At 43.6% G+C, this 24,511-nt stretch overlaps 1 protein-coding gene across 1 annotated transcript in view; it reads right to left on the bottom strand.

Moving 5' to 3' along the window:
• The window catches only part of LOC126484914 (band 4.1-like protein 4), a 583,005-nt gene that overhangs the window by 521,306 nt on the left and 37,188 nt on the right, over positions 1–24,511 (bottom strand). Inside the window, exon 3 of the mRNA XM_050108514.1 lies at positions 10,281–10,323. Within this exon, the coding sequence (XP_049964471.1) occupies positions 10,281–10,323 (43 nt within the window). The remainder of the gene's footprint in view (positions 1–10,280; positions 10,324–24,511) is intronic.

The raw sequence follows: 24,511 nt of genomic DNA on the forward strand, positions 1-24,511 counted from the left end.
TGTAATAGTAAAGATAAAATCGTACCTATGCACTCCGATTTAAGATACTTTATAAGTGACGTGAGATGGACGTGTGAGTGTCTGATTAATCTACCATCATGTCATGAATCCATGTTTCACGGCCTTCACCATGCAGCATCTGGAGTGGATTTGGGGTAGCTTACGTGCCGAGGACCCAAGAACTACGTCCGGCTACTCCCAGTATCCTCATGTCCTTGTAGCCTTTCGTTAGAATGCGCGGCTCTAAAAGTCGCCAAGTTTTGCCTTTATCAACCATTTCTGGAACTCAACGAAAAGACACAGTCTAGATGTCGCTATCCTCTACCTGAAAGTTTACTGCTCTACCTGCCCAGATGGAAACAGGTCGAGTATCTTAATCCAGTGAATATTAAGGTATTTCCAGTTCAGAGGAAATATCATTTGGACGGATTGTACTGTGAAACATTTCTTAGGTATGAGTTTCTTGTTGGAAAGTGCTTTGAGTCTTAAGAAACTATAGCGGTACTATTCAGGAAAATAACAGTGTGTGGAGATCAGATCTGATACTACAGTATGAATCTGTATATATGAAAGTCTAGCCTACAATTTTTCTTTGGTCTTAACTCTCAAATTCACACTGCTTTAAAATTGTGATAAAAATTTTTTCCGAGTAACTGCAGGTTTCTGAACGAAATGACCTATTTACATAGCTTTATTTATATTTATTTCACTAAATGCACGATGTTTCTAAAAAATAATTAAGTCTTTGCACTACATAAAATATTACTTTACTTTTATGTAAATTAGTGTCAACATACAAGTTTATGTTTAGTACAAGGGAACAGTCAAAGCCTGCATGAAAGTCTTATCTCGTCGCGATCAAACAAACAAACAAAAATGAAATAAGAACGTCAAGTAATCTTGCAGCTTATTGTAATCACAGATGTCGGTCTAGTTAGCCTATCTTCAGCTCTAAAACTAAAATTCAAAAGGATAGTTGCTACCAGCGGCGTCAGCTAGTGGCGATGAACACTAGCGCCGCGTACCAGCTGCCGCTAGTGGTGGCATCTGTACACCTGTATCTTAGTTTAGCTCTAAAGATGACATAACTCGACCCTGATTGGTAATTATAATTAAGAAACAAATAAAAATTGTGTCCTAGAGAGTTTTGATCGCAGAACTATAAAATAAGGTCACTTCCATCTCCTGCTGCACAATGCAGCATATTAAACTGACGTAAAAACAAATCGCAACACCAAAAAATAATGAGTGTAGATTAAAGAAATTTCGGGAATACACTTACTTAGTTAACATATTTAATTGATTAACATTGTGAGGTCAGAGATTAATGTAATCACGAGATAAGCCATTGCAAATGTGAAATCCTGGTACATTTATATCGGTTGTAACCCCCAGAATATTGAATGCAAGCGGGCAGACGCGCTTGAATTGTGTTACCCAAGTGCTGGAAGTCAGTTTGTGGGAGGGAGGGCCATGCTTGTTGCACCTGTTGGTGACCGATAGTTAATGCTGTTTGCGGATGACACTAGAGTTGTCGCCCGATGATGTCCCATTTTTGCTCAACTGGAGACAGATGTGGTGATCGAGCAGGCCACGGCAACGTGTCGAAGCACTATACGAGCAAAGCATGCCGGTCTATAGCAACGGTATGTGGACGAGCGTTATCCTCTTGGGAAACACCCCTGAATGCTGTTCATGAATGGCAGCGCAACAGGACGAGTCACCAGACTTACGTACAATGGTGCGATCAGCGTGGGTGGGATAACCGCTGCATTGCTCCTGGCGTCATACGAAATCCCAGATCAGAATTCCAGGTGTAGTCCAATATATGTAGCACGCATACAGGTTAACTGCAGGTCCCCAACTGGCCTCCTCCTAACCAACATACTGCCATCACTGGCACCGAGGCAGAACCAGCTTTTATCAGAAAACAAAACAGACCTCCACCCTTCCGTCCAATAAGCTGTTGCTTGACACCACTGAAGTCGCAGACGGCGGTGGTTTAGGGTCAGTGGAATGCACGCTACAGGGCAGCGATCTCGGAGCTGTCCTTAAGTCTGCATATGCAGTACGATGAGCCAGAGCCATACACCAAACACCTAGGTCTTCCTTCTCGGTAGCGCCTCGTGACCGTCCTGAGTCCGGTACATTCTCGTGTCCACCGCTGCCAGCAATCATTTACAGTGACTACATTCCTACCAAGTCTTTCTGCAATATCGCAGAAGGAACATGCAGCTTCCCCTAGACCTTTTACACGATCTCGATCAAACTCAGTGAGATGCTGATAATGGATCCTCGTCGCCTTGAAGGTATTCTTGACTAACATCAACCCACCACGTCTAATCTCACAGGTAACTAATGCTCACGACCGTTACAGCGTGTATTTAAAGCAAACCTGATTTACAAGCTTGTAGAGGCTCTCCTAGTGCCATTCTTATGCGACTAGCATGAAATTTAAATAGACATCATTTCTCATATGCAGATACACGTCTACCAATTTCCGTTTATGTTCCCAACTACTCGTTGGTGTTGTGATTTTTCTTCCGCCACCGCAGTTACAGACATTTCCGAAATGGATTAAGATAGGGTGATTAGTGAGTTAGTCGAGGCGCGGTAGGGTACCTTAGTGTTCGTCAAACTACAACTGGTGCTCTCCAGAGATGAGAATTTGTGAAATTCTCAAAAGCGCGACCGCACTGTAATGGCGCAGATGGTGCCACACATCGTTCCGGACTGCCCCTTGCGTAATTCCTCGGGACCCCTGGAGGAAACGCATGAAGCGGCGGGAAAACCTGGCCATTGATCTTTCACTTTTCGATTTTATATATTTAACTGTTTTTTTAATAATTTATTTGTTTATAATTGCTCCAAATAGTCCAACAGTCAAGGTGCCTGAGTGCCCGAGTGTTCGGCAAATTAGGCACGAGTGAGTACAGCCCTGTGAATAAGAATGTTGTCTTGGAACAGAGGACGATCCACAGCACGCTCGTCACCAATATGTAGAAGAAAGGGCAGCACTTGGTCAGTGAGGATATTGAAATAAACATCCTGTTTCATACTCGCAGTAACGTGAATGAGTGTGCCCAAGTCACGGCAAGGAAAAACATACCAGAACCTACTCCGATACGAAGCAAACCCTCTTCACACATTGCGGGTTAAACGTTTCATGTAACGACGCCTTGCATCATATGAAAAGAGACAAAATAACTGCTCGTCGGACCATGTAGTACGGTACAAGATGACTACCGTCAAGTTTGCGCCTAATTTGGCCCATTCAAGACAGGCGGTAACGGTCTTTGCGATGTACTCGACTCCAAACGTCAATTACACGCAGTTCCTACACTCCTGGAAATGGAAAAAAGAACACATTGACACCGGTGTGTCAGACCCACCATACTTGCTCCGGACACTGCGAGAGGGCTGTACAAGCAATGATCACACGCACGGCACAGCGGACACACCAGGAACCGCGGTGTTGGCCGTCGATTGGCGCTAGCTGCGCAGCATTTGTGCACCGCCGCCGTCAGTGTCAGCCAGTTTGCCGTGGCATACGGAGCTCCATCGCAGTCTTTAACACTGGTAGCATGCCGCGACAGCGTGGACGTGAACCGTATGTGCAGTTGACGGTCTTTGAGCGAGGGCGTATAGTGGGCATGCGGGAGGCCGGGTGGATGTACCGCCGAATTGCTCAACACGTGGGGCGTGAGGTCTCCACAGTACATCGATGTTGTCGCCAGTGGTCGGCGGAAGATGCACGTGCCCGTCGACCTGGGACCGGACCGCAGTGACGCACGGATGCACGCCAAGACCGTAGGGTCCTACGCAGTGCCGTAGGGGACCGCACCGCCACTTCCCAGCAAATTAGGGACACTGTTGCTCCTGGGGTATCGGCGAGGACCATTCGCAACCGTCTCCATGAAGCTGGGCTACGGTCCCGCACACCGTTAGGCCGTCTTCCGCTCACGCCCCAACATCGTGCAGCCCACCTCCAGTGGTGTCGCGACAGGCGTGAATGGAGGGACGAATGGAGACGTGTCGTCTTCAGCGATGAGAGTCGCTTCTGCCTTGGTGCCAATCATGGTGGTATGCGTGTTTGGCGCCGTGCAGGTGAGCGCCACAATCAGGACTGCATACGACCGAGGCACACAGGGCCAACACCCGGCATCATGGTGTGGGGAGCGATCTCCTACACTGCCCGTACACCTCTGGTGATCGTCGAGGGGACACTGAATAGTGCACGGTACATCCAAACCGTCATCGAACCCATCGTTCTACCATTCCTAGACCGGCAAGAAAACTTGCAGTTCCAACAGGACAATGCACGTCCGCATGTATCCCGTGCCACCCAACGTGCTCTAGAAGGTGTAAGTCAACTACCCTGGCCAGCAAGATCTCCGGATCTGTCCCCCATTGAGCATGTTTGGGACTGGATGAAGCGTCGTCTCACGCGGTCTGCACGTCCAGCACGAACGCTGGTCCAACTGAGGCGCCAGGTGGAAATGGCATGGCAAGCCGTTCCACAGGACTACATCCAGCATCTCTACGATCGTCTCCATGGGAGAATAGCAGCCTGCATTGCTGCGAAAGGTGGATATACACTGTACTAGTGCCGACATTGTGCATGCTCTGTTGCCTGTGTCTATGTGCCTGTGGTTCTGTCAGTGTGATCATGTGATGTATTATCTGACCCCAGGAATGTGTCAATAAAGTTTCCCCTTCCTGGGACAATGAATTCACGGTGTTCTTATTTCAATTTCCAGGAGTGTATATCTCAATATTCGGTCTACAATTGGTTGATATCGACCTACATTCACCGGCAACAGCAGTTCCTCTTATTGACAAAGCGTGATACTTGTCTCCAGTCTCTGTCATGTGGGATATACTTAGAATTATTGTTCTGCAACCATGCTGCGTTTCTGCGATTGGTCACCATTCCTTGTACACACACTGGACATTTTACGTTCATACACGAACCCTTGACAGTAAGAACGATTTTTATTACTTAACAGGAAATACTTATTTGACAGACAAGGTAAAAAAAAAAAAGATTGCTTTTTTGGCAAAGAGAAAGATTAATATACTGTAAATGTATATGATCCCACTTCTGGTCACCAACTGTAAATGTATACGGGGTTTGGGAAAGGGGGGAGGTGGTTGTTGCATATGTCTCGCGGCGGCAGTGTGAAGCAGGTCGAGCGGTCAGGATTTGAGAGTGGGTGTCCAGGGTTGCCGTTAAATAACAAAACTGGAAATTAGGTACAATAAAGAGGGTGTATGTCAATGTGCGGTGTATAAGGGGCGCGCCTAGAGTCGGAAGTTACCTGGTTTAGGCCAGTCTAGGAGGTCGAGCAATTAATTGAAATGGGCAAAGGAAGGGGAAGCGGTTCATGTTAACTTACGTTCGTGGCCGGTAGTGAAAAGCAGAGCCAGAGGCTGTGCCTTCCAAGAAGACATCTGTTCTGCTCGAAGTCTGGATTACAAGAGATAGAAGCAACTGTGATCCGCACCGTAGAACACTCCTGCGTCCACACACGTGATCGGCATCCCACGCACGCTATTGGCTAAAACCAATGGCGTGAGTTCGCTAGCAGGTTCAGCAGAAGGCTCAAGGCGTCTCTTGTCAGCAGCTTTAACTGGACAGAGCTGCATCTGTTTTGAAACACAAGCGACTTTTTTCACGTAGGCACGGCGTAAGTTACTCGGGGAGAACACTTGTAAAGATTTGACTGGGCCTTTGAAATAAATTTTTTAAACCAACTCCCTAAAATATTCATTGACTGGCTGCCACCATGTACAATAAGTACAATGATCAAACTGAACAGTGATTCACTAGACATACCAATCAAGTAACGATTTCAGCATTTATTACCTCCTTGAATACTCGTATAATGGAACTCTACAAAAATACATGATTTATGTAAAGAAAAATTTAATGTCAGGGATTAGCTTCAAAATCACAAATATTTTGAGTTAGTTAATCTACTCACACTTCACACAAATTTTTCTGGGACTATACATGCGTACAGGTGTATCACAGGTCACAGAGTTATATGCAGTGAACGTGTTGTTCTGCTCAAGACAAAGACTGCACTTCCTCTTTTATTTCATACTGATCAGTAGATTTGTAGTTACTCTGGTGATTTATTTCAATCCTGCGTCTGTACTGCTCAAGTTTAGCGTTTGTCCATTTCACAGTTAGTTCTAAGAGTTCATAATCTAACGTCGAAGATCAAATATTGCCATCTTAGGATTATCACCTATATTTTTAACAGCCATTGTTATATCCGATATTTTCCGGTTTATGTTATCTCGAGATATTTGTCTAGCAATAGTTGGTTCTTTTGATTCCCAATAATATCCATTTTCAATTGGCAAATAAAAGAAAATGGAATATCGTTATTTAGTTGGTCATCCGTGCAGGAAAAGTCAACCCCTGCAACAGAGTCTTGTTCATCAGTGAAAGACCTAGAGGCTGCTTTTACAGGAGAATACGAAGGATCACAATCGGAGCAGTCAGAAAATAAATCCTCTACATCCATTTCCTCTCCATCTACTTCTTCCTGCTTCCTAGCAAGTTTCTCATCACAATTCTCTTCGAAGTTTGGTTGATCCCCTCCCAATACCTCTGTTGGTCTTCTTTATCGTGACGTACATGCAATCCGCTCCATTTTTGCCACCTGTATAATACACTCGTATTAAGAACTTCCTAGGTCTTTCAGCTGAAAAGAATGTCTAAAAGAAAGGCCAGTTAGCTGCAAGTAGTTCTACTCACCAGAAATAAAAGTATCGCTTTTGGAAATACGTGTCTAATAGACACACTAATAGACACAACAAAACATGCGTTACTGGAGATATATTTTTGACCATGATTTTGAGACCACAGCTATTACTTCACGTGTAACCATCACCATCAACTATGACTCACACAACAAGACTGACAAAGATACAGAGGTATTCCTACCAATAGCACCAACAGTATTGTCTGTCCAACAAACTAAAAATGCATGCGTGGCCCCCGGACACATATTTCCTTCTACGAGTTAACAAGTCGGGCAGTTTCCTTTACGGTGTGGCACGTTCAATTAAGATAGCTCGTTTCTGACATTCTATCACGTTCTACGTCAACAAATCTTTCCCCGCTGATTCCACACAACTGGCTGCCACAGAAGCCACAGCACCGTCTTATCTTCCGTCAGCGTCAGAGGGCCGCAAGATTGCCGGCTACCAGTTCTACACACACCATCTACAGCACTCCAAACTAACTACATTTTTTTGTTTTTTTGTGATGGGGCTGCTTATATTTTGTCCGATGCTCTTATTTAGCGTGTGTGGACGATAACTTTAGAGGAATGGAAAAGAGAGCAGTTAACTGTCCCTATCGCTAACGAGGGACGCCTCGGTAATAAATGTTTTGTTAATTTGCGTAGTTGTGCGGTGCCGATGACCACAATTAGGGAGTCTGGAGGAGCGGTCGTGGGCTGGAGGATTTAGGAAGCACTTAGCCAAATGGATGGCGGCGGGCGGAGGCGCCTCGACCCGAGAGCAGCAATTACGTGCGCTTCGTACAGCGAGGGGCACCTCGGAACTGCAGCGTCCAGGGGCGTAGCCAGCGCCGCGCCGCGTGTCCGCTTGTGGACGGTACTCTGCGCTGCGGTCGGTCTCGTAACAGAAGCACCCCAGACGGCCATCGACAAATATCTTGAAGTCGACAGATATAGTCTAACAATGTACGTTTAAGCGAATCAATGCGAAATGATAAAGGGTACTTTCCATTGTACGACTTACTTAGGTTTCTTGTCGTTCCATGCAAGTATGGATCGCGAGAAGAAAAACTGCTTAAATCCCTCTGGCCGCATGTAACAGCACATTCAGTAAGTAACAAGGAAACATATATAATGAAAGCGACATCAGATGCAGGGAATTTAAACCTTTTTAAAAGCTAATTGGCGTGGCCGGCACTTGGATGGGGGACCATTTGGGCCACCACGCGCTGTTGCCACTTTTCGGGGTGCACTCAGCCTCGTGATGCCACTTGAGGAGCTACTCGACCGAATAGTAGCGGCTCCGGTCAAAGACCATCATCACGACCGGGAGAGCGGTGTGCTGACCACACGCCCCTCCTATCCGCATTCTCAGCTGAGGATGACGCGGCGGTCGGATGGTCCCGATGGGCCACTTGTGGCCTGAAGACAGAGTCCTGCTTTAAATGCCAATTGGTCACATTGTGACGAGTGTAAATCATTTGTTCGATTGCTGTTCAATCCTTCTAATGTCAAGATCTTTTTGTCTCAGCAGATCTCAACTAATTTACACCGGATATACCGCCAGAACTAACATAGAAAGATAGGTTACAGTTGTTCAGCGGAATAACAATGATTCTATTTTCATAAATATTACGTTCAAGAAACAAAAAGAAATTTGGACTGGCGTCATATTGAACCCAGTGGTGCACAGTGCACAAAAAATTACAACTTGTAATGTGTCATAGAAATGTAACTGAACATAAAAATACTTGGATAAATTGATTCAGAGAGAGGAAGTCAGCTACTTTGAAAAAAATAGTAGCTTTGACAACAAGGATGATATGATATTCCACTGTCCTCATCGTCTCATACTGACCCCGAAGGTACTAGGAAGGGACAACAACAGATGATGCAAGAAACCCTAACAGTGGCTACAAAAATAAGTGGGAAATAATATTTCTGTTGGTCCATGTGATGTGCTTATAGTGTCATAGTGATCCCTGTGTTACCGGATGACTTAAATGGCTCTGAGCATTATGGGACTTAACATCTATGGTCATCAGTCCCCTAGAACTTAGAACTACTTAAATCTAACTAACCTAAGGACAGCACTCATCACCCAGTCATCACGAGGCAGGGAAAATCCCTGACCCCGCCGGGAATCGAACCGGGTGACTTAAACACAAAGTCAAAGTTGTTAGCTGCAAAGGCGTGTCCGCTCGATGAATTCTTTGGTACAAGTTCCAATAGGTTCACTTCACCGACCAAAAGAAGTCTACTAGCGTCAAACATTGAACTTAATTACAACATGAAATCTCTGAGAAGTTACATATGGAGCACAGCATTGTACGCAAGCCAATTATGGATTGCGGGTAAGTCGGAAAAGGAGAGAAGCAAAGAGTTTGACACGTGCTGCTACAGAAGCAGGAAATGAGAAAGTTCCCCGCAGAATTTGGGGGGAATTAAATATGTTTAAAACACTAGCGAGAAATAAAAGAGACAGAATGTTAAGACATATTGACACCAGGGCTAATTCCGTGGTACAAGAGGGGGCTATAGAGCGTAAAAAAGTATAGGGAAGATAGAGATTGGAACGCATCCAACAAATGGCTGAGGACTTTGGGTGTAGGTGAAGAGGTTAGTGCACGAGAGGAAGATACTAAAGCGATATAGGTAAAACGGAGGAGGTTATGGGGGAAGTGTATAAAACAAAATAAAAATGTTCAAAATAGTGTCATGTTATGTACAAGATAAAACCAGTCACAATTAACGAAGGTAAGGAGATATTGGACCATCAGGACTCATTCACCTGTTTACGAAGTAAGATCACAATGGATGGACGGGACAAAAGAGAAGTGAGAAGTGGAATTACTCAAAAACTGCTTTCAGAAAGAAGCAGACCCTCATAAAGCACGAGCCTTGAAATCAGAAAAATATTTCCCATAACCTGTCTTCGGGGTGACATGGAAGATCTATGAAGAAATGAAGAGGAAATCGAAGATACGTTAAAAGTGGAGATCTGCCACCAACGTAATTGCTGGCTATCAATCCTCGGATCAATCACTACAGAGTAAGAAGATTATGAATTACTTCTGTGACCCAAATTTTCTTGAGCATAGGAACTTATTATTCTAATACTTATATAAAGCTATGGCAGTACTGAGGATGTGATTTTTTAAATTCTTTCTCCAATTAACACGTATACTACCAGCTCCGCTTTCTGAATATGTGAGTAACACTTCTGTGAAAGTGAAATTAATCATTATCAAGCATATCCATTGTTTTCTTTTTTGTTCTTCCGAGCGATGCTGTGATCATCAACTGGGAAGCGTCAGACGTCTGGGAATTGTACAGTATATATGTTGATTAGTTCTAAAATAAGTTAGAGAGCTGGGGTAAAGCTGCAAAGACACCTACACCACCAAGTTTATTGGTAGAGCTGTTTGAATAGTCACATAATATATACATTTTTCTTTACGCACTACGTTTAAACTTACAGATATAACTGTTCCTTTCATATCCATACCGCCGTCTTACCTTTCAGCTGCTTGGCAATCTTCTTGGCAGGGTCCAACCAGTGCTGAAAAAATAGAGGTTCACTGTAAGAAACAGGGACAGGAGTATTTATAATAGTAGCTCCAGGCTACGATCGTTTAAATAACACACTGTTTCAGCTTAGTTTTGTGGCGGCTTCATTGAATCTGTGCAACACAATAAACACTATGCTTTTACAACTGTTGATCAGCTGAAAATAATTAATGGGAGTGGGAAGTTTCAGTATGAACAATAGCTTCGTTCCAACCGAAGCTCTGTGAGTATTTATTAGCGGTACTACTGGTGTGACTGTGGCGCCGTAGTATTGGTCGAGTGCACTTTTTTCTGTGCCTTGGTCTGAATGACTATTCAGTTAACATAGCACTCGACGTTACAGTAACCATAGGCACGGTGCTCTTCGTACCAGTATGATATTAGCGCTGATAAAAATAATTAACGTTTTTCCTCCACAACTATGCAAATGTTTTGCTCTAGTGGAAGAGTTTCCTAAGGACTATCAGTTTCATCCGTATACATATTGCTATCGGAGTTCGGTCACCTTCACACAAACTGGCCTGCTTATGACATTGCGATGTTTTGCACAACAGCAACTCGTTTAACAAGAAAGTGTAGCCGCATCGAGAAATGTTCAGAGAAAGCAAGATCGTTTGCGCCGCTATAATGGAATGATTTGATCTTCAATTATGTACCTGGCACGGTATCAACGCCGACCGTGGTGGTCGAGCGGTTCTAGGCTCTTCAGTCCGGAACCGCGCGACTGCTACGGTCGCAGGTTCGAATCCTGCCTCGGGCATGGATGTGTGTGATGTCCTTAGGTTAGGTAGGTTTAAGTAGTTCCAAGTTCTAGGGGACTGATGACCTCAGATGTTAAGTGCCATAGTGCTCAGAGTCATTTGAACTATTTTGAACAGCATCAACTTCGCAATATTTCAAAAGATTCGAACAACACCGTAAAAATATGGAATATACCTTTACACAAACACTGGATTACGTTTGGATTCTTTCACCATGTTATAAAGTTACTGCCACGTTTCAAAGTTTGAAGCACGTTTAGCAATAACACGTTCTGTATTTCTTCGGTAATCGAAGGGACCTTGCATGTAGCCACGTTGAGACCGGAAGTAAAAAAACTTTGTGTGCTGTAATGTTAACTTCTTATCAGTGCCATCTGTATGGTTAGTTTCCTAGAACAAGGTTACTGAGAGCTGTCGATGGTGCAAAAGTGGGCCATTTTTAGAGTAATGCTCCCGGTTGTAGCAGCTGCTCTGTAAACAGAGGAAATTGTCAAATGATTTAGTGAGGTACTGAGGGATCTTAATGTCGTAGCCATTCTATTGCATCAAAGCAGTATAAACATAGTGTGTCTATCAACAATCGCTTGTGTGTGTGCATATATATATATATATATATATATATATATATATATATATATGTGTGTGTGTGTGTGTGTGTGTGTGTGTGTGTGTGTGTTGTGTGTGTGAATGAGTGGGACAGAGAGGGAGGGGGGGGGGGGAGAGAGAGAGAGAGAGAGAGAGAGGGAGGGAGGGGGGGGGGAATGGAGACAGTAACAAAGTGAAAAATCAGTGATTCGCTCGATGTGTATCGCATATGCAAATGAGGAAGAAAGGTTTCAGTAAGACAAATAAATTTGAAAGCGTATAAACTGTGAATGAGAGAATGCCATACGCATGAAAACCCCTTTGTATTTCGAGGCTCGCTGTGGTCGTCGAAATGAAATTCTTGATGAATGCGACTGTACAGCATTTTCATAACACATAAACGGTATTGCATATTCATGTCAAATACCGTTGTGAATTACTATTTCATTACACCTTTTATTTGCAAATGACCTTTTGCAGCAGGAACGAAATAACCATTTCGATAATTTTGTGAATTCATTTCTGCGTTAACAAAAATCTAATTATTTTGTTACCTCTGCCAGCCTAGCGTTAGCCGACCGTGAAATCAGAATCTCCCGAACAGGATGAAACAGCGCAGTGGGCTCACTTCATACGTTTGTTTTTAAAGAGAATAAACCCGGCGGCACTGTTTAAGTACTGTCGAATCCTACAAAATAAATTTAGGCAATATCCGGGCATGCAGAAGACTCCTGTCACCTGATGAACACAGAAAACTGAAATTTGTTTGCACTGCCGAAGACACGAAGACAAAAACTGCAGACAGAACAACAAATCTGTGAAAGTAAAAGCAACTTGAAGAATAATTACTGGTGAAGAAGTGGAAAATACGACGTTCGATAATGGATGAAAGAACAGCAATCGTAGCGAAATCCATTGTTTTATTACAGCAGCTCTAGATTTCAACTATTACGTGGTCACCTTCAGTGCATAGCAACAGGTGAAATTGGTCCAAAGGGCCACGTAATAAACAATATTGGTTTCTGTAGAGCATACAGAAGTCTAACATCACGAGTTAAACAAAAAAAAAAAAAAAAAAAAAAAAAAAAAAAAAAAAAAAAAAGGTCTAACGACAGTGGGTTGGAAAGAATAGTAAGGATCTATGACGCCAGAGAAATTTAGTCTCGTTAACCCTATACAGCAAATGAAATCACACTAAGAAACTCATCTCCAACATTTCAGTCCTGTCGTTTGTGTAGAAAACTGATACTTGCTTCAAATACGCAGGAGCTGAGGTCGCACTTAGCAATGGTGCCTGATAGTAAAATTGCATGACAGTAGAGTATCTTGGGTTGGCGGTAAGTCTGTATAAAATTCTTGTTTTCTCTTTCTGGAGATCATACGATGGGTAGCAGTGAAGTTTCAATTCTCTCCTGCAAAAAATAAAGTAAGGTAATACAATTTTTATTTGTGTTTCTCGAAGTTTTCCCGACGGAACGAATATTCCATCATTTTTGGGCGTGCTTTCGGGATATTTTTAAATGATGTTCCGATATTTCGGCTGACATCCTTTCAGCCATTCCCAAAGTGAGTCGCTTGCTCATTTTTAAATCACTTTACGCATTGTGGACTAAATGTGAGAGCGTCAGAGATAACACTTTTGATAAAAAGAGCGTTAGTCACAGATTAAACATGATGCGGTAAGAGCAAAACAAAGCGAGACAGAATCAGCTAATCCACAGCGCTCGCAAAGCGTGCTGTTGATAATTATGAATGACATGAAGAAAGAATATTTCATTTGAGAGAGCAGACGTAAAATGAGGGATTCCCATGATTTGTCGAGTTGGAAACCCTAGCCTCGGTTGAGGAGGCTGTGTGTATTTCCATAGCTTCCTTGATCACTGAATTCCATAAGGATGAGGCAGTGACCAGTATATTAACTTTTCCGTAATACATAGAAATACCATGTTAAGACACCTCTAATTCATTAGGCTGCTAAAGGTGCGTGTACGCTGGTGTTCACTGTAACGTTCTTTTACAGTGCGTTTTGTTTGTCCTGTGTACCTTTTCATTAAAGCAGGACATCCATCACAGATCCCAGGAGAGCTGCCTTCTTGGCTGGCGGAAGGAAGATCGTATCCATTGTACGCTTCTTCATTATTCTTGCAATTTTTAGAAGACATTTCCCACGTATGGTAAAAAGAACGTAGACTCCACATCATTTTCTTCTTGGTCTTCTTTTGTTTGGTCTGACGTACGCTCCTCAGAACCATCTTAATTTGTTGTTTTGTATCTCAATTCCTATTTCTTCCAAGTGTATCACTTCACTCTGTAGGGTATCATGAGATGAGCCCTGTGTACTAGGCTACACTCATAGTTTGTGAAGGATGGTGGAAGCTTGCTCGCGTATAGCATTGAAATCCCCTCGCACAGTGTGCCGCTAGAAAAGCTAACACAAAATGATGCATCCCATCGTGCGTGAATTCGCTCTCTGCATTTGAAGGGGAACAGCGCTCCAACAATCCCTTCTATGTTGGCGGATACGTGCGGCAACGGTGCACCACCATATGACATTGGTTGGGCGCTGCATACGCTTCCACTGTCGCCAGACAAGTCCGAATGCCGAGGAATGAAAAGCCAGGCCGTCTGTGAAGAAGCGGGGAAAACTAGACAGATAGAGACCCTGGTGTTCTGAGACCGGCGTATCACACTCGAGCTGACGATGGAAAAGGGCAAAATCAATCACTGATCGGCTTTAAACATCACACACGACTCTTTGAAAGGTCACCGCTCGCTTTGTTCCACGACTGCTCGGACCATTCAAACAGTGCGCCGAACCGCGACAGCAGAGGAAATGTTGCACCTGTGTCAAGCCGATACAGATAAAATGTGTGTGCAGCACGGACGTGTACTGGTTGTGTCAGTTGACCCCGAAACAGAGGGGGAAAGCACGAAGACAAAACATGTGGAATTATCCACACATATGATGCTTGTATGGAGCAAACCGTCACAGGAGTGTACTTCCAAAATCTCCTGACGAGATTACGGCAGGATGTCAACACGAAGCGTTGCGGAAAGCTGTCCTTGGGGCTATTTTCGCTCCACAACAACGCTCCAGCTCATTCTGCACATGGCAGTCACATGCGCTGCTTCTATGGTCTGTGATATTCTCTCTCCCCTTCCTTATTCTCTCGACATGACACACCCATTGACTTCTTCCTGTTTCCTCCACTGAACAAACCAATGCGTGGCATTCATTTCCATAATTATGACAAGGTGATTTTTGAGTTGGAAACCTTGCTAGAAAAAGAAAGAGGCGTTGAAGGGTGGATACGCAGATTATGTAGAGAAGGTCTAACACCATCACTAACTTTCATTTTGGCAGTTTGGTTGTTTCGGAGACGTTAATGAAAACTTTACGACTGTCGTTAGGGAAGTTCGATGTTTGATTCTGTTTGTGAATGCCTTCGCCACATTATGAACTTGGGAAGCATGCACGAAGCAAGCAAGTGTGATGCGAATTAAGATACAAGAAATAAAATGACGGACGATAAATTCCGACATCAGCTACAATCGTCCATTGAAATAAATCCACTGGCGACAAGTGAAAATGTATGTCAGACCGGTTTCCCTCTTATCGCGTGTGGTCGCCCCACCAACTTCGGCTACCCAAGCACACTTCCCGTCTTAAAGCACTGACACCTCACTGTGAATATATGCGCCTTGACGGCAAATAATGACACCTTCAGCGCAAGTGTACTCTTCGACTTCCTGCAGGAATCATGTGAGGCTGCGAGCAATGAGGATAATGGACAGCGGACACTGTGTAAGGAGTGTGCGACATTTGGATATTTGGGTTGTTCGGGAAGCGTTCTCGGACAGCCAAAGTGTTCAAGGCGGCCGCTCGTGATAAGCTGGAAATCCTGGTTTTGGATATGTCCAAAAGAACAGAAACCACACTTATAAAAATAAAATAAAATTCCAGAGAAGTTTACTGGTAGTAGAGAGGGGCACTTCAATTTTCTGCTGTTGTGTGTGCAAGTTCATCCGGATTTCATAGCCCGAACGCAACACGAGCAAAACGTCGCTGTGTAAAGAAAAACAGGGGCCACGTTGTCTAATGGCTGTCCCAGTGCCGTACAGGCTTCTCAGCTCGGAGAACAGTTTAACTAAACTTTAGGCCGTAAGCCAGCAAGAAGATGAGACTGTGCAATCTGCATTAAACTGGAGTTGAAACGTTATCTCGGAGTTGGTTCATTGTGTATATGCGAGTTCTTTTCTCGGCGAGCATATTTCGTGGCAATAATTGTGTTCATTACTGGAGCGAGCGCCGGCCACTTTGCCGTAACGGCTCAATCTACGCTCCTGCGATCGGCCGCGCCATTTCCCCCGGAAATGACGCAGCGAGGATGGGCAGGAGGGAGCGGGGGCTGGCCACGCGGGGGTTCCCCTGGTGCCCTCACCCCGGCCGTCCGCAAACACAGCAGGACAGGACAGCAGAAAATCCGCGTCTTAACTCTTGCGCCGAGGTTCTACCGTCGACACTAATGTTGGATACGAAAACAGCACGACTGTTGAGGGAATCTAGCTGACGGTAAGTTATGTTCAACTCCGTCAATGTTGAAAACCAATGCACACCTGAAGAGCATAGACGAAAACGGAAGTATGTTCGCTTTCTTGTAAAATTCGTATCATGTTCCCTTGCTTAAGCACAGCATACTACAGTTTACGAATGCCTTAGGGAAGAAAGAGGTGACAGACAGGGAAAACAGGAGGCACGTCCCGTGCCTACTTTGGGAAATGAGGGGCACATTCATAAACGTCGCCCTGCATCGTACTAACAGTGGAATAACAGTGGAATATACAGAGGGGCCCGAAAAAATGTGTAGAGGAGACCGGGGTACGTTTACGGAAGGGAAGGGGTACGTTTAAACAGAGCAATTTTCTCGGGAACCATTCTTGCTGGAGCACTACCGATAGTGGAATATTAGTACCGGGGGCTTTCAACAAACTTCAAAGCACTAGCTGAGTGAGCGTCTTAGCGCGAAGAACATGTTTGAATTTTTGCACTAGGTGAGTAAATTTTGTTACTCAAACATCTAGTTCCTTGGGAGCATATGATTTGGAATCGACAATAGATAAATATATGTTTGTTTACAGGAGATTGTTCTACTTTACAAAGTACATTTCTATGATTTCAAAGCCTGAAAGTTACTATTCTTCTTTCGAAACTAATTCAAATATGACGATGGCGCAAGTTTACGCAGTTCTTTTGGGACACGTGTACGCACTATTTTGCATTTCCATCTTAACTGATACCCCAGTCAAGGAACTCTAACGGCAATAGCAGTTGCAAAAGCAATCTAAAAAAAAAGACACAGGAGAATAGAAAATCGAAGTTACTAAAAAAGAATATCTGAACCTTACGAATCTCACGCAGAAAAAAATATTTCTATGAGAGCAAGGGCTGATAAGGGCAAGCTATTACTACAAGCAAGAACACAGAAAACAAGGATAGGTCTCCTTCAAATACATAAGATTTCTGCCTAAAGGTAGGTTTTCACGTGGCAACTCTCTCCAGTCTCTTCTGTCTTCTGCCATGCTCTTCAGGTCCACCTAATTTCCGTTCCCTTTTACGCCGTCTATCATTTTGTATCTCCTCCTTCCTCTCAATCTCCTCTCACAAACTAGTCCTTCCAAAACTAACATCTCAGCGAGTGACCCATCCAGTTCTTCATTCTTCCCGTTATAATCCGTAGCAGTCTAACGAAGAGGATGAAAACTGTATTTGTATTTACTACTTGAAACGATACAATTAGTCACAAAGAAGTCAAGAATGGGTCCCGTGCCTTTGATGTAAAAGGTGGGCTCGCGACGACTGTGCCACAGGAAACACATTTTTGTGTCGATTAATTGCAATTCGGACAATGAATATGATGAACATGCCTTTAATTAACAATCAAACTTATATGTATGTCATACTATACTAACAGGTGGAATGTGGCCAGAAATTTTTTTTACTGACGGTAAAATTTCTGTATATTTTAAGTTGTTAACTGGTGTAAGCAAGTCTGTAATATTGTTTACTACCAATAACACGTATTTTGATAATTTTAGTAATGTATTTTGTTTCCTAATCATTCTGTTCTATGATACGTAGAGCTCGTTCACGCACGCGACTTGAGACTATATAAAATTCTTTTGCACTCTTGAATGTAATGTTGAGTTAAAAATTTTAAATTTAAAAAACTTTAAAACACTGAAAATGATCTCGCTTAAATGTACCCCAGTCTCCGCTACACTGTTGAACTGTCCATAACTTTTTAATTAATTGACGGAAACGTCTCGTTTCTAACAGTTTATTGTTCTGGCAGCAGTCCGCCTCTATAGCGGAAAGGTCAGCGCGGCTGACTGCGTTGCAGAGGATCCGGATTCGACACGCGGTACTGACATGGATTTCTCCTTTCGTGAGAGGACTGGAACGCGGTACACTCAGCCTCGTGATGCCAACTTAGCAGCTACTAGACCGAACAGTAGCGGTTCTGGATCACGAAAACTGACAACGGTCGGGAGAGCGGTGTGCTAACCACACGCCCCTCAATACCGCATCCAGGAACGCATCTGGCAGATGACACGGCGGTGGGCTGGTAGCGCGGGACCGCCACGGTATGTGGACGGAATTTAGATTTTACGTTCTGGCAGACACCACAAAGGCTTTTAGCTTTGGATTGGTACGTGATAGTCGCCACATAAACGTTGTTTTGGTACATGACAGTCGTCAAATGAGCGTTGTTTTGTTTATTTTCAATTACGTGAGTAAACACGGGAGGTGTAGGGCTAACATTCTATGAACGGCAGTCAGTTTTGAAATGGTACATTAAGTACGAAAACGTTAATGGAGTTCAACGCCAAAGGGGAAACGAGATTCAAGGCTATGTTGCAAATGTACAAAAACAACGATCTGGACGACCTGGAACAGTAAAAGCCCAACGGACCCTCGTGCTCCGTTACCTACTGCCAGCTACCCCATATCAGCGACCTCAGTAGTGATTAGACATCGTGAGAGAGCAGACTGGGACGTTCCGCGGAACTAACGGACTTCGAACGTGGTCAGATAATTGGGTGTCACTTGTGTCATACGTCTGTACGCGAGATTTCCGCACTAATAGACATTCCTACGTCCATTGTTTCCGTTGTGATAGTGAACTGGAATCGTGAAGGGACACGTACAGCAGAATAGCGTACAGGCCGTCCTCGTCTGTTGTCTGACAGAGACCGCCAACAGTTGAAGAGGGTCTTAATATGTAATAGGCAGACATCTATCCAAGTCATCACGCAGGAATTCCAAACAGCATCAGGATCCACTCTAAGTACTATGACAGTTAGGCGGGAGGTGAGAAAACTTGGATTTAATGGTCGAGCGGCTGCTCATAAGCCGCACATCATGCCGTTAAATGCCAAACGACGCCTCGCTTGGTGTAAGGGGCGTAAATATTGAACGATTGAACAGTGGAGAAACGTTGTGTGGAGTGACAAATCACGGTACACAATGTGGCGATCCGATGGCAGGGTGTGGGTATGGCGAATGGCCAGTGAACGTCATCTGCCAGCGTGTGTAATGCGAACAGTAAAATTCGGAGGCGGTGGTGTCATGGTGTGGTTGTGTTTTTCACGGAGGGGGTTGCAACCCTTGTTGTTTTGCGTGGCACTATCACATCACAGGCCTACTTTGATGTTTTAAGCACCTTCTTGCTTCCCACTGTTGAAGAGCAATTTGGGGATGGCGATTGCATCTTTTAACACGATCGATCACTTGTTCATAATGCACGGCCTGCGGCGGAGTGGTTACACGACAATAATATCTCTGTAATGGACTGGCCTGCACAGAGTCCTGACCTGAATCCCATAGTACACCTTTGAGATGTTTTGGAAAACCGGCTTCGTGCCAGACCTCATCGACCGACATCGATACCTCCCTCAGTGCACCACTCCGTGAAAAATGAGGTGCCATTCCTCAAGAAACCTTCCAGCACCTGATTGAACCCACGCCTGCGAGAGTGGATGCTGTCATCAAGGCTAAGGGTGGATCAATGACATATTGAATTCTAGGATTACCGATGGAGGGCGCCACGAACTTGTAAGCCAGCTGTCCGGATACTTTTGATCACATAGCGTACGTGTTAATACAGCCGAATCACACAGATTCAGTGACATTATCGAGAACTTATTCATGAAGAAGTACTAGCGAACGAAATGTTATAACATCCACTGATATTCTTCACTTGAAACTTCCGGGCTGAGAGGCTGTGGTCGATGTATAAAACTCCATCCTGATGTTTCGTCTCAAACTGCGGGAGACATCCTCCGAGTTAAAACGGCCAGCTGCAAAGAGAATTCGAGGAAGCGCTGATTATACAGGCAGTGCAGAGGGCGCAACTGTCCATCTCGTGGCGTCGGCTGTGAGACTGTCTCTGGTAATGAAACATTCTCGATTGAAAGTAATCGATCGTCACGCTTCCGGTGCAACGCTGACATCCGGATTTTATACAATGTAGCACCTTCCTCTTTCCTGTTAAAATTATTAGGGTGTGTATCAATCTCGAAAGCCTCTCTATACATGTGTGCATAATAATGGGAAGTTTTAGATATGACGCTGGTCTCGCTGAATTTTGTTTACGATTACTTTCCTGGTAAACATGCTCTGCTAGGGCCGATTTATCCTTGAGACCCAGGCGGCAATTCCTCTTATGTTCAACAAGACGGCTGTTGACAGTTCTCTTTGTATACCGATATAAATCTGTGTACAACTACAGGGGATCAGATGGTTCAAATGACTCTGAGCACTATGGGACTGAACATCTAAGGTCATCAGTCCCCTACAAGGAATCAGCCCTGAAGTTTTAAGTGAAGACAATATCGGCCGTGAAAGTCTACACTGTATGATCCACTGAAAGAAAAACGCCAAGATACAGGATTCGATGAGAGTAGATAGACGACAAGGGTATGACCGTCAAAGGTATTATTACATACTGTGGTAAAATAAATACTATATATAAACCCGGTCAACAACTGCTCACTAGTAGTTATTCATGTCTGAAAACATCTTTGTGTATTTTGGATGTGACCCGAAAGTTCTTCCCTTCTGTCCACTATATTCTGCATCAAGGACGTGCACTGTATTTTATTTCTTCTCGGCCCTTCAGATTTGTTCACCGTGTTACCGGTAGCTTGTTTCAGACGGTACTTCACTAAATTGTTTGTCTGAAGCGCTAGTTTGACGCAGTGAGGCTTAAAAATGTCCACTATCTATTTTGGGATAGTTCCGTGATACAACCTGTACGCACGAAGCTTCATTTTTTCTTCTTTGTTCTTTCTTTTATTATCCTTCTTAAGCAGCAGTTGGTTAATGATATCTGTAATGCAACCAATGTTAACAGCTACCTTTTTAATAACGTTAAATTCTATCCGTTAGTGGGCCTTTTTGTTCGATTGTTTTGTGAGTTGAGATGTTTCAGCGTTTGTGTTCCACGCTTCCTGTGACAAATAAGTCAGCGATCACTGACGTTGGCTCTTTCTATTTGCTTAATATTCCGTAACAGTTCAACTCGGTGTGGACCCAGCATTCCGGTAGGGGTCCTATAGCTGTTTTGCAGTTTCTTTTGTATTTACGCCGCAGTTTACTCGTGTCGTATAAAAATATAAACGAGTCAATTGCGTTTCCTACGCATCTACTGCGCGTTTGTTCCATTTACTACCTGTACACATTACTGTTCCAGGTACTTATATAACGTATGTTGTAAGGTGTCAGGCAAATCCAACACCTTCCATGAAAACCCTGACATGATAAGCACATCCAGTAGTATGTCACATAGCTCCGAATAAATCGTGACATTAAATTAAACAAAGTAATACGAGTAACGAGTGAGCAAATGGAATACCACAGACTAACACAAGAATGCCTAACAGAAGCCGAGAGCAGAACCGTGTTAAGCTGGAAGGCCCTACGATAAGGGAGGGACGGACACCCACGTCGCCAGCTAACCGCTAGGACGACAGCACCCGCAAGTTTTAGCGTGAGACTTTTTCGCGTCTCTGTTACGTTACAAACTTTAAAAACATTGCCCCACCACGAAAAGTATAACGTTTCTCATTGGATAGACAGAATTTTTGTAGGCGGAGCTTAAGGTTAACATTGAGACCCTGATTGGTCAGATGAAAACACAGCCAGATAGTTTTTTCTAAACCAACTTCGGTAAATTGTAGTAAAGAGAAGTTAAGAGCGAGTTGCTTCCGAGACAGCGAGGTGAGAGTTGCTTCCGAGAAGGCGAGCTGGACGGAGCTGTGCCAGCCGCCGCCCCCTGACGAACACCGACAAGATAATGAACGCACGCGATGCCGCATTTTTGAGCACATAAGGCTTCACTCAGAACTGCAGAAGTCTCATCTGTTAGAACCCCGTTTTGCATAATACTAGTGTCGATCGTCAATTAAAGCTCATGGTGTTCACATTTGCCCCTTGAAGTAAAAATACGAAACGCGATGATTTTTGTGATATATAGTTATTGAGAAGCCACATCAGCCACTGTAATTTACAAGTTAGGTAAGTAATTAAAGATAATTGAGGGTCACTGTAGACCATATTGATAGTTTTCTCTTTTGTGAAACTTAATTTAAATCTAGATTATAGATGTGATATGGCATAGGTCATCCTTCGATCCATTGTATAACTTGCAAACCCATTCAGGGAATATTCGTTCACATTTTTGTTGAACGCAGTTGGTTTTTACCATCGTGTATTAAAACATTTCCTTTTATCAATAGTGCAATTTATAAACGATGTTTTGTGAGTAGAATAAAATTTCCAATTGTAAACTCAACTGCTTTTTCGACGTTATTTTACCAGCTAACTAAAAATAGGAAAGCCTTGAACCCCTTCCACTAAATTAAGTTAGTATTCAGATTCCTTTACAGGGATTGTAGTGGAACTGATGCTGAAATCATTAAATATTTGGTTATATCATCGCTAGTCTCACTGAACTCTTCTGAATTCTACATGTCATGTGTGGTCTGACATCTCCTTACCAGCAACAAGTCCGAGGTTCCAACTAGTCAATTCCCTAAAAAACACACTCAGAGTGTCGTTGCGCGAAAGTGGTAGGGAGACACAATATTGAACAAACAGACACCACGCAGAAGGTTTACAAAATGGCGACCCTGCCAGGATGGTAAAATACCATGATTGAAGGTCGACCACATGCCTAACTAGGTCAGAAAAATATCTTGTTGAAAAATTTTTGTAGTAACAAATTTATTCTTCCTAAAGTTTTAAATACTCGAAAACAGTAGCTGCAGCGATATATAGTAAGAAAGTGTCAGAGACAATAGCATAATTAGGTCGTGAATTTTAATATTGTTAGAATTAAGTTTTCTCTCCAATGCAAGCGCACAGGTGGCGGATACATCGTTGACAAGTTGGTTCTGACCCAACAAGTAAGTGAATGGATTGTCAGTCTTGGTAGTGTCAAGTCGTGTGAACAAAAAGTTTATGAAACGCGTGAGATCGTATGAGCGCATGTTGACTCGAAGTAGGGCGCGTGAATTGCTTTTAAAACAGAAAATAAGGGATTCGGAAACATTAGCAATGGCAGATCGAGACCTTGACCGAATTGAGGTAGAGACCCAGCATGAAAATGGACAGAGAATAGAGGACAGTACAACAGACGAAGTGGTATCGCGAGAAATAGGATATATAACGCACCATAACGAGGATAATGTACGTCAAGGCATAGAAAACGTAAGTCAGCATACGACAGAGGAGCAGGAACGTAGAGAGACAGTCGATGAGGATTCTAACTTGCGTCTTGAATACGTAGAACCCATAGTACAAGTAATCAGAGCTCCCTCACCACAGAGTACAAGGAATGCGAGCAGAAACGTATCACCGCACAGTTCAATGCAATCGGTTGCGAACCAACACTTGGGCGAAAACACAGAGCGTAGGACGTCGGAAGAAAACGCAATAGGACTCACCAATCTGGCAGAATTATTACAATTAATGACGGAAACCATGACAAGAAAAAAATAAAGAAATTGCGAACCAAATTGAAATTCAGAATGCAGAAATGACGAAACAAAATGCAGAAACCACGAGACAATGCGTGCGATTAAAGAACAAAACAAAAAAATTCAGTTACACCTAAGTCATATTGAAGACGAGGCAAAAGAATCTCGAGAAGTGATAGGAAACTTAATAACAGGTCGCAATCAGTTGAGTACAGACATTGACAAGTACAAGCGGACGTACAAACATTGCGTAATGACATTCAGGACGAGATCAAAACATTACGTAAAAACACCCAGGGAGAAGTCAAGAAACTAAAGAAACAGATAAACGAAATTACTAGACAAGCAGCAGGTACAGCGCGTGAAATTGTTGAAAACAGTGTGTTACACAAACGTATCACAAAAGCAGCGCTGAAAAGATATGGTAACCGCATAGTCAAAATAGAAGCGCAAACGAAGCGACAATTTCAGAAATTGCGAACAGAGTTGTTGCAAACCATTGAAGAGCGTAGTGAACAGGATCGAAAGCACAGAGTCTGCAACCACATCCGTATCTGTAACAGCACCGGAAAAACAAGCAATTAACGAAGATATTACGCATTTGCGATTTCAATCACAGGTGGAAAGTAACATACGTGAAATCAGACAGCCTGCACAGCAACAAACGCGTTTCGAAATTCTTAATGAACAAACGTCATCACAAACACATGCGGAACCACAAATGTATGTTTCAAGACAGTTTGGATCGTGCAATGAAGCAGCAAGGTTAGCCAGACAAGATACCGAACCAAT

Source organism: Schistocerca serialis, chromosome 6 (genome assembly GCF_023864345.2).
Source record: "Schistocerca serialis cubense isolate TAMUIC-IGC-003099 chromosome 6, iqSchSeri2.2, whole genome shotgun sequence".
Classification (NCBI taxonomy): Eukaryota; Metazoa; Arthropoda; class Insecta; order Orthoptera; family Acrididae; genus Schistocerca; species Schistocerca serialis.